Source organism: Erythrolamprus reginae, chromosome 2 (genome assembly GCF_031021105.1).
Source record: "Erythrolamprus reginae isolate rEryReg1 chromosome 2, rEryReg1.hap1, whole genome shotgun sequence".
Taxonomy (NCBI): domain Eukaryota; kingdom Metazoa; phylum Chordata; class Lepidosauria; order Squamata; family Dipsadidae; genus Erythrolamprus; species Erythrolamprus reginae.
The window spans coordinates 102,242,519-102,253,305 of record NC_091951.1 but is presented as its reverse complement, the minus strand read 5'-3'; the positions used below and the strand labels follow the sequence as shown (position 1 = coordinate 102,253,305).

At 42.0% G+C, this 10,787-nt stretch overlaps 1 protein-coding gene across 1 annotated transcript in view; it reads right to left on the bottom strand.

The window, feature by feature from the left end:
• Positions 1–3,064: 3,064 nt before the first annotated feature.
• Positions 3,065–10,787, bottom strand: part of RNF145 (ring finger protein 145) — a 124,466-nt gene continuing 116,743 nt past the window's right edge. The window contains exons 10-12 of the mRNA XM_070738984.1: positions 8,705–9,061; positions 3,924–5,179; positions 3,065–3,700 (exon numbers count right to left, since the gene is read on the bottom strand). Coding sequence (XP_070595085.1) covers positions 4,757–5,179; positions 8,705–9,061 — 780 coding nt within the window. The 3' untranslated portion in view covers positions 3,065–3,700; positions 3,924–4,756. The remainder of the gene's footprint in view (positions 3,701–3,923; positions 5,180–8,704; positions 9,062–10,787) is intronic.

Genomic DNA, 10,787 nt, shown 5'->3' with positions numbered 1-10,787 from the left:
TGCCGATTTTTCTTACCACTTTCTTTAAATGTTGTACAATCTACATTTTGCTTGTTTGATCTTGCCATTTCTTCAAGTAGAACATATAACCCTTGCTCAATTTAGTATAGGACTAGTTATTTATTTATTTATTCAATTTTTATGCCGCCCTTCTCCTTAGACTCATGGCGGCTTACATGTTAGCAATAGCACTTTTTTTTAAACAGAGCTAGGCTATTGCCCCCACAATCCGGGTCCTCATTTTACCCACCTCGGAAGGATGGAAGGCTGAGTCAACCTTGAGCCGGTGATGAGATTTGAACCACTGACCTTCAGATCTAAAAGTCAGCTTCAGTGGCCTGCAGTACAGCACTCTACCTGCTGCGCCACCCCGGCTCATTATCTTGTTATTACAGAAATTGGTGCTTCTGGAAGCAGAAATATGGTCATTTTTAATCCCACCAATCTTCCCATACCTCTTTCCCTTATTTGTATCATTATCTACCTTATAATCATCAGAAATTAGATCCTAGTATATCCTTTGACATATTTAACCCTTTAATTCCCTGAAATCAATGTTCATGTCATATTTACTGCTGGATCATATTCTCTGAATGCATTTGCTTCCAGAGATTAAGCTATACAATGTTGTCTGGCGGGACCCAGGGGAAGAGCCTTCTCTGTGGCGGCACTGGCCCTCTGGAACCAACTCTCCCCAGAGATCAGAATTGCATCCACCCTCCTTGCCTTTCGTAAGCTGCTTAAAACCCATCTCTGTAGTCAGGCATGGGAGAATTGAGATATTCCCTTCCCCCTAGGCTTATACAATTTATGCATGATATGTTTGTGTGTATGTTCGGTTTTTTAAATAAGGGTCTTTTAATTATTTTAAATATTAGATTGTTATATGTTGTTTCATTATTGTTGTTAGCCACCCCGAGTCTACGGAGAGGGGCGGCATACAAATCTAACAAATGAATGGATGGATGGATGAATAAATAAATAAATAAATATCAGGGACAGGCCAAACAACTTAGCCAGGCTACTGTCTGCTATAGTAGCTGCCATTTCTGCAGTTACAAATTAGAACTATGCCATACTTAGCCATTGGCCCAGGAGTAGAACTAATTAGGATTGGATTTCCATAGTGAATTATCAAAGCAAGATACTGTGCTTTTAGTATGTTTTATGTATGTATTAAAAAAAAAAAGCTTGATAAAGCATCTGCCCACCTCGCCAAAACCTGTGGATCGAGGAGGATGCCCAAGTTGTAGACCCTCTCTGAGGGGGTCAAAAGTCCCGTCCCCCCCCGGAAGTGATGGATGTACAGATGGCAGTGTCTTTGGGATGCAGAACCCATAGCCACTCCGTCTTGTCAGGTTTGAGTCTGAGTCTGTTAACACCCTTCCAAACCCTAACAGCCTCCAGGCACCGGCACATTACTTCCGTTGCTTCACTGAGTGGGCACGGCGTGGAAATGTATAGCTGAGTATCATCAGCATACTGATGGTAACTCACCCCGTGTCCTTGGATGATCTCACCCAGCAGTTTCATGTAGATTATGCTCCATCCATTGCTGCTGTTTAGGTTTTTGATTGTTTATTCTTTCCTTGCTGTTTTCTGTGTCATTCTCCCACTCCACAACACTCCACTAACTTCCACTAACATGCTGCTTTTTTTCTTTCACTGTTTTGAAAAGTCGACCCCAAAGTTATTCTGCCTTGCTGTACTTCTAAATGTGCATCTACCTCCTTTCTGTGCAGAAATGGTGCTGTTCTGGTCAAATAATCTGCTTTCCGAGTGCTTGTATTTGATAAACTGCTTAGGTTTGCAATTTTTAGCCACAATTCCTCATCTATAAAATGGGAAATATATTGACTTCCTTCTCAGGGTTCAGAAGAGAAACAATTACAATACACATTGTATGGAAAACAATCAGATTGTAATTAGATATACTGAGAAGTTATATTGATTCCTTTTAAATTAATTCTGCTTAGGACAGCTGAATAAAAATGCTGCAAATAGTGAAGCATTATTATTAAAGTTGTAGATACCTCTGGAGCTTTATGGTAGGCAGGCAACTCTTAATATTTAAAATTAAGAAAATTATAATAAATTTACTCATACTTTAGTAATTTTTTAAAATATTCATCTTGCTAATTGCATCTTGATTTTCTTCTTAATCTCATAATGCTTTCCAAGTCCTAATGCCTTCTGTAATGCCTCAGGACATCCCACTACAAACAGATTTCTTCCTAAAATTATTTGGCCAGCAACCTGCAGACATATTGAAAATATTTTGTGAGCACCTTCACAAAATAGCTTGCATTGTGAGTATCAATTCTCCAGGAAAAAAACCAACTGAGATTAAAGTAATTGGTCAAAACTGACCTGAGTTCATAAATAAAACTACTCTTTTAAACTCATAATTCTTTTAAACAGGAAAAAAAATATTCTCAGCTAGATTTCAAATGACTGATCCTACCTGATTTTTACATAAGTGATAAGTTATCAAAAGAATGAATCATTTAGTAGATACACAAACTATCAGGCATTCACTTTGCCTCCTTTGAGGGCACAGAAAACTATATAGCAGGAACAGAGGAATCTAGATAAGCCATACTACTTTCTATTAAAATACACAATAAATTGCAGGTAACTCCAATTGTAATTTGAAATGGGGAAGCCAATACAGAAGTTTGTTTGTTTGAATACCATAAAACAAGAAGTCAAAACACACAAGGATAACATTATTTTGTCCTAGTTGCCTGTTTGCAGTCAGAGTATCGGCTGTTGCTTTAAAAAAAAACCATTAAGGAACTGAAGTGCAGTTCTCAAGATTGAACTTGGATCAGGCACTCCAGTTTAAGTGTGACTTTCTGTAATGAAACAAGGGCCAAGTGGACATCTGCCATTTATCTGAACAAGTCATGAGAATGCCTAACTTGGCAGAACAAATGTAACATGGCAGGAGTGTTCCAATCATGACGACAGTTTAATGGAAGGCAAGTCTCTTGGTAGCACGTCCCCTCTATTGTGTTTTATCTATGGAGAAAATTTCTCTATGAAGAAAAACAATCAAATGTTAAAAAAACAACAACCTCCAAACATTTATTAAGACATACAGTTATTATGCCTGTCAGTCTACACACGAGTTTGCTACTAAAAATAAAATGTCTACAAGTCACAAAACAAACGACAAAAAAAAAAAGATCCACACTTTTTGAGTGCCAAGCCTAATGTATAAATAAGTGACTCATTCCTTTTTCATATCAAAATTACATAAAAAATTGCCAGCTCCCATATCCCACCCCCATTTCTACCTAAAAAGCCATGATGAATGTAAAAATTTAAATGCACAATCTTGTCAAGAGAGAAGGGAGAAATAGGCGAAGATCCTATTAAGAGCCTTAGGATTGGCATTTGCGGCATTTGATCATACAATTTTCTGTACTCATTCCCAAAGGTGCAAATATCGCCAGGAGATTAATACTGCTTTAATTCATCTGCAAGAAATTATATATATATATGTATAGGTGTGTGTGTGTGTGTGTGTGTGTTGAAACGTACAAAGAACTGATAAAGAAATAAAGGGAGACTAGTATAGATCTATTTCAAGCTATTTAGCTCTCATCAGCTAGCCATACTCTTCTAGGATTTGAACTTGAGCTTCTTGCCTTGTTAGACAGTGCTTTTACCCTCTAAGCCAGTGTTTCCCAACCTTGGCCACTTGAAGATATTTGGACTTCAACTCCCAGAATTCCCCAGCCAGCAGATGCTGGCTGGGGAATTCTGGGAGTTGAAGTCCAAATATCTTCAAGTGGCCAAGGTTGGGAAACACTGCTCTAAGCCACAAGTTCTCTTCCCTTATCAGCTAAGCCAGGGGAAAGATTAAAGTATGCTCCCTCGCATAATTGGGTAGATCATGTGACTCAACAGAAAACCATGTATGTATGTATGTATGTATGTATGTATGTATGTAACTGAACAGCACTGAGAAGGCTTCAATCCGCAACCTAAAACTCCTCACATCACTCTCCCGAACTCACCGGTGGAGTTGAGAGAGAGGTCACTGGAGCTTTAATTTACTTCATACTGCCTAGTATTGTCCAAAACGTCTTTTTTAACGGAAAAAAGACTAAAACGTTTAAGTGTTAAATACTCCAGCATTAAAAAAAAATAAAAATCAAGATTGCTATAGATTACATGAATGTAAATGCCCTATCTGACATGCCCAAAGCATTACCCACCACATACCGGAGCACTGCTCTAGCCCAACACAGTCCTCCATATTGGCATTGGTTGAACTCCAGGCCTCTACATGATTTTGGTCAATATTCTCAACCAATCTCCATTCGCTGCAGAATGATGAGGCCAAGGAGACACACGTGCTACGTTTGTCCTTCTGTTTAATTTTCTCATTTCAATATGAGCAATACTGACTTTTGCTTAGCTAGTCTCTCTGTCTCTGTCTGTCTGTCTGTCTGTCTCTTCACCCTCTTCGTGTGGTCCTTCCCTTGAGATTCTCAGCCCCAAACATTCAACTCAGGTTCCCAGATTCTGCCCTTTTGTAACACAGAGGCAGATTCTGAAAGCACTTTCCAGTGGAACGCTTTGGCAGCCCCATAAACCAAACAGCTCACAGAAATCAGCATGGGATATTATAAATACATTTTGGCCAGCATTCTGAGAATTACACTTGCTCACAACAAGAAAAAGGAGAAGACCCCATCTGCTGAGCCCAGGAGTAGGTATTTTTGCACCAGCCTTTGCTAGTTCAATTCTGGATGTCTCCTCTTAGATCTTGTGTTGTCCCCTCTTCCTGTTCTTCCACCAATCCTTCTGAGGCAGTTGCTACCTGATTGGCTTCACTGGAAGATGCATTGTCCAAAGTGTTGTGATCTTCCTTGACATCAACAGAGTCCTGCCCTATGACAGCTTGTCCATTGTCCACAGGCTCAACTCCATTCCCTTCCTGGTGTTGAACATTGGGGGCTCCAGTGGCTTCTTGCTGAACAGTATGTTGCTCTGCTCCAAGATTTACTTGTGGCACTGGCTCTGGTCCAAGCCCAGGGGGCTGAGTTGTGTTTTTAAGTTGGCAATGGCACAAGGGACAGGTTTCTTGCACATACAGCCATTTCTTAAGGCAGCCCGCATGAAAAAAATGACCGCAGGGTGTGATGATAGCTGATTTCATGTCCTGAAAGGAAGAGGCACCATTATGATGTAGTAATTAACCACAAATACATTTTCCATGTCTAATATTCATCATTACACTCAACCATCTAGCCTCTGTTGACTTATTTGTCCTTATTTACGTATAGCCTGACTTCTTAATTTGGTGCAATCTGTATATATTGGATTTTAACTCCTGTTATTTTCAATCACAAAGGGAAATGAAATTCAATAGATTTGGAGGGTACCATGCTGAGGCTGATTATATTCTCTGCCTAAGTAAAATGTAATATCAAAAAACATGAAGCTTAACATTTCGTTCTAGGTAAGCACTGTTTAGATCAAAAGGTTAATGTACTAACAGTTGCAGTCTACATTGGCAAAGTTATCAAGATGTTGCAATTCTATGCAGAAAGGGAACAAAATGTAATTGTAGGTACATCTTATTTGGCTTCTTTTTTTTGTACATGCGTTAGGAAGAGAACTACTACTGTCACCTAGAGCTGGGGGGGGTGGGGGGGATCACTACTCTAATGTGCCATTTCAAGAATCTTCAGAATGCAAAGTACTGTAAATTCATCCTTATTTATCCTTCAACTGCACATTAAATTGCTGCTCTGGGTTGCATCTGCAACCAAAACAGTGCTACTGTTGCAGAAGTGCAGTATGAATCTTCCTCCAAGACCTTGATCTCACAAAGCTGCAAGTATAGTCATGACTCAGACTTTCTCTCCCTTGTGGAGGATATCCTGACACCTAAACATTTTATTTAGCCAGGATCTTTCATCTGTTGCCTAAAATGCTTTCCTTTGGAAACATCATGAAGCCTGGATCCCCAAACGTAACTATTGCTATCCACTTGTCCCTTGGACTTGTGTTCCTTAGAATTCCAGTTAGAAAACACAATACATTTTGCTTCTGAAGAACCACATGGGTACTAGAATGTTGGCATTCAAAATCAATTCAAAGAGGAATTAGCTTTTAAAAAGGAAAAGCTAAATGACAACCATAATGTTGGAGGAGTTTAAAGAATGCTACAGAAGTGCTACCTCTGTGCTTATTTTAGATTCATTGCACAGATTGCAATGGCACAATCTAATTGAGATTATTGGCCTTTTAATTTCTGGTCAACTTGTTCTCTCAAGAGGGCAGGAATAGGCCTGACTGATTGGATGGATTCTGTGACTGGCATTGCCAAGAGAGGTAGAAATTAGTAAGATTAGATACAGACATATAAACAAACATATAAACAAACAAATAACCCACCATAAATGACAGACTTCAACTAAAGGAGGCTATAGAAAAAAGATGATGCTGGGACCCACCTATCAACATCTTATTTCTAGGTAAGTATCCTATAACTTGTTTCAGTTGCCATGTATCAAAGTGAAGCCCTTAATACTAAGTTACTATGTTTTTATTAAATATAATATTGTTACGTTTACATCCCACTTTTACCTTCCCCCTTTCCTGGGAACTTAAAATGATATATACAGCATTAGCTCCTCCCATTTTTCACTCTACCTTCACTCAGCTTAAGTTGAGAGAAACAGAGTGAATGATTCAAAATCAGCGTGGGCATTTCATCCCATTACATAACACTAGCCTTTAAATCAGGGGTCCCCAAACTTTTTACACAGGGGGCCAGTTCACTGTCCCTCAGACTGTTGGAGGGCCGGACTATTAAAAAAACGTGTGAACAAATCCCTATGCACACTGCACATACATTATTTAAAGTAAAAAACAAAATGGGAACAAATACAATATTTAATATTTATTCTTCCTCTTTCTCTCTCTCTCCCTTTCTCTCTGTCCTTCTGTCTTTCTAGTTCTCTCTTTCTCTCTGTCCTCTCTCTTTCTTTCTTTCTCTCTCTTCTCTCTTTCTCTCACTCACTCTCTTTATATCTCTCCCTCTTTCTCTCTCCCTCTCTCTGTCTCCTCCTTTCTCTCTCTTTCCCTTTCTATCTCTCCTCTTCCTTTCTCCCTCCCTCTCTATCTTTCCCTCTTTCTCTCCCCCCTCTCTCTTTCTTTCTCTCTCTCTTCTCTTTTTCTCACTCACTCTCTTTCTCTCTCCCTCTTTCTCTCTACCTTTCTTTCTCTTTCTCTCCCTTTCTCTGTCCCTCTTTCTTTCTCTCTGTCCCTCTCTTTCTTTTTCTCTGTCCCTCTCTTTCTTTTTCTCTGTCCCTCTCTTTCTTTTTCTCTGTCCCTCTTTCTTTCTCTCTGTCCCTCTCTATCTTTCTCTCTGTCCCTCTTTCTTTCTCTCTGTCCCTCTCTTTCTTACTCTCTGTCCCTATTTCTTTCTCTCTGTCCCTCTCTTTCTTTCTCTCTGTCCCTCTCTTTCTTTCTCTCTGTCCCTCTCTTTCTTTCTCTCTGTCCCTCTTTCTTTCTCTCTGTCCCTCTCTTTCTTACTCTCTGTCCCTCTCTTTCTTACTCTGTCCCTCTTTCTTTCTCTCTGTCCCTCTCTTTCTTTCTCTCTGTCCCTCTCTTTCTTTCTCTCTGTCCCTCTCTTTCTTTCTCTCTGTCTCTTTCTTTCTCTCTGTCCCTCTCTTTCTTTCTCTCTGTCCCTCTCTTTCTTTCTCTCTGTCCCTTTTTCTTTCTCTCTGTCCCTCTCTTTTTTTCTCTCTCTTATCTCTATGTGGGGGGGAGGCGGCTGCTTGAAAACCCCTGACCTCCATCGCCTCCCCCCCACGGCACAAGGCGAGCACACCTCGCCACTGACACAGGCGGCGGGGACTGCCCTGTCCCCCTGTCCCCCCTGCGCAAAACTACGCAGCCCAAGATCGCTCGCTTCTCCAGCCAGCAAAGCCGACTGCCCGGCTTTGCTGGCTGATGCAGGAAAGGAAAGCGTCACATTTAAAAAGCACGCCACTTTCTGGGACTGCGGCGCCGTGGTGGCCTTCAAGCGCGGCCCTTCGCGGCGCCCCACCACCCGTTCCTGCAGGAAGAGATCGGGCACTTTACCGGGAGGTGGAGGCGGCGTGGGGCCGGACGCTGGGTGCCGGGGAGGGCGAAGGAGTGGACGCGCCTCTCAGCTGCAGAGCGGAACGGGGGTGGAGATCAGCAGCGGAGTCCGGCGTTGGGGGCCTGGGGCCATGCGGGACCGCTCATCCAGGCTTGCCGGTCCACGCGCGCCTGGATGAGCGGTAGTTTGAACTTCTCTGCTCCTTAAACTTTGCAGGTAACGAGGTAAGTGATGGCATATGGAAATTTTGGAACTGGAACTAAAGAAAACTTTGGAACTGGAACTAAAGGAAAGGGAAAAAATGTACGATTATATGAACTGGAACTAGGGTTCCAGTTCATATAATCGTCCATTTTTTTCCCTTTCCTTTACTGGTTCAGCAGCTAGAGAAACTGATCCTACATTCTGGCACGCAACCTGTTTCTGTCCCTTTTGCCACAGAGCTCTGTCCCTTCCCATTTCTATCAGCAGGCAATTTCCCAGCTCAGCTTGTTTAGAATTTAATCAAGCCCAAAGCTTCAGCCTTTTCATAAAATACCACAAGGAGGAGCCAGAGCTGCTGAAGTCCAGCTTAATCTCAGCATTTACCTGATAGCAGATGGCACAGATATCGTTATGCTGTTCCAACTGGTCTTTGGTGGCAGTGGGCAGTGATTTGATCTTATTGACAGCATCTCTGCGGAGAAGAAAGCTTTTCCATCCCAACTGAGCCCGAAGCCACACATTATAGTATGAATGAATGAAAATGATCATCGAGCCCATCACAGTCCATTCGCCAAAGATAGTCTCTGATACGCCATAGGCCACAACGCAAAGAGCCACGAGAAACTCCAGCAGCCGATAAGTGCCATTCACGTAGTAAATAACATCATCCATGTTTTCTACCGGCTCTTTTCTGAACTCTTCCACCATAAATAAGACATAAATGAAAAGAGTCCCCAGGACCTGAAGGAGGGGGGAAAAACAGAGCTTTTGATTAAAGGAGGCAAGTCAAAAGGTTGCAGGTCTTCAGGGTTAGCCTACATAGTTTTTTAATGTTATACATCAATTGCTATTATTGCCAGATGCTCAATGAAATCTTGCCTAACAAAGTTCAAACAAAGAGCCGGGGTGGCGCAGCAGGTAGAGTACTGTACTGCAGGCCACTGAAGCTGACTGTAGATCTGTAGGTCAGCGGTTCAAATCTCATCACCGGCTCAAGGTTGACTCAGCCTTCCACCCTTCTGAGGTGGGTAAAATGAGGACCCGGATTGTGGGGGCAATATGCTGGCTCTGTTAAAAAGTGCTATTGTTAACATGTTGTAAGCTGCCCTGGGTCTAAGGAGAAGGGCGGCATAAAAATCGAATAAATACAAAAATAAATCCAGAGCTTCTAAATATATCTGTGAGAAAAAGAAAGAGTGAGGAAAAGATTATGTGCAGGGGTTGAAAGCTACTTTACCCCTGGATAAAACAGATCACATGCTCAGCACATGCTCTGATCAGACGCCTGAGTTAGCCGGAGGGGGGGGGGGGGAGAATATAAATTTAATTAATACAGAGACAAACATTGCAGTTGAAATGCAAATGCTTCCAAGTTTCGACCCCAACTTTTTAAACAGTATTTATTTTTCCTTGACAATGGATATTTTATATATTGATATAAATTTGTTATTGCATAGTTCAGCAATCTCTATAAAATAAGGCAGGAACAGAAAGGGCTGTAAGCAGGAATGTGCAATATTTATTAGCTAAAAAACTATATCATGGATTGCCTAAAACGTGTGTGTATGTGTGAGTGAGTGTGTCAAACTCAAGACCTGGGGGCTGGATCCAGTCCATGAGGTGCTTAGATCTGGGCAACAGGGCCAGACCCATTTTGCCCTTTCAAAATCCCCAAAGATCCCTCCAATACAATTTATATATATATATGGCCCCCAGGTCTTGAGTTTGACTCTCTCTCTCTCTCTCACGCACACACACACGTTTTAGGCACTCCATGGTATAGCTTTTCAGCTAATAAATATTGCACCTCCCTGCTTACAGCCCTTTCTGTTCCTGGCGAAGCACAACACATTGCCTTATTTTATAGAGATTGCTGAACTATGCAATAACAAATTTATATCAATATATAAATTGGTCTTACTCATTCAGAAGAAGAAAGGAAAACTATTATTGTAGATCCATATAATCTCTCTCTCCCTCCCTCCCTCCCATCAAAAATAATTTCACACCATATTGTTGTGATTCAGCCTGAGGCTCCTCAGGGACCGGCTGCGTCTCTGCTGGATCCATGCCCAGAGGAGGAGGACAGTGAACAGGAGGGGGAGGACCAGGCAGATGGGGGAGAGGAAAGTAGGAAGAGGAGGAGGGAGAGCAGCCTGAGAGCCCCGGGGGGGTGCTCTCCCCAGCTAGTAGCCTGGACTCATTGGATGAAGAAGCACAGGCTGTAATTGACATGACACAGCGACGTGCAGCTCAGAGACGGGACCAATTAGAAAGGTATTTGCATCACTGAATTGGCAACAGCTGGGTTTGGGTGTGGTTCTCCTCAGCAGGGTTTAAAAGGCAGGCCCGCCCTTGTAGCCTTGTGGAGCGTTATCAACTGGAAGTTCTGTGACCCTGCTTTGCTTCTCGGCGTCTCTGATCTTGGCTTGTGGCCTAGAAGTCTGGAAGACTTGGGGGAGGCGTG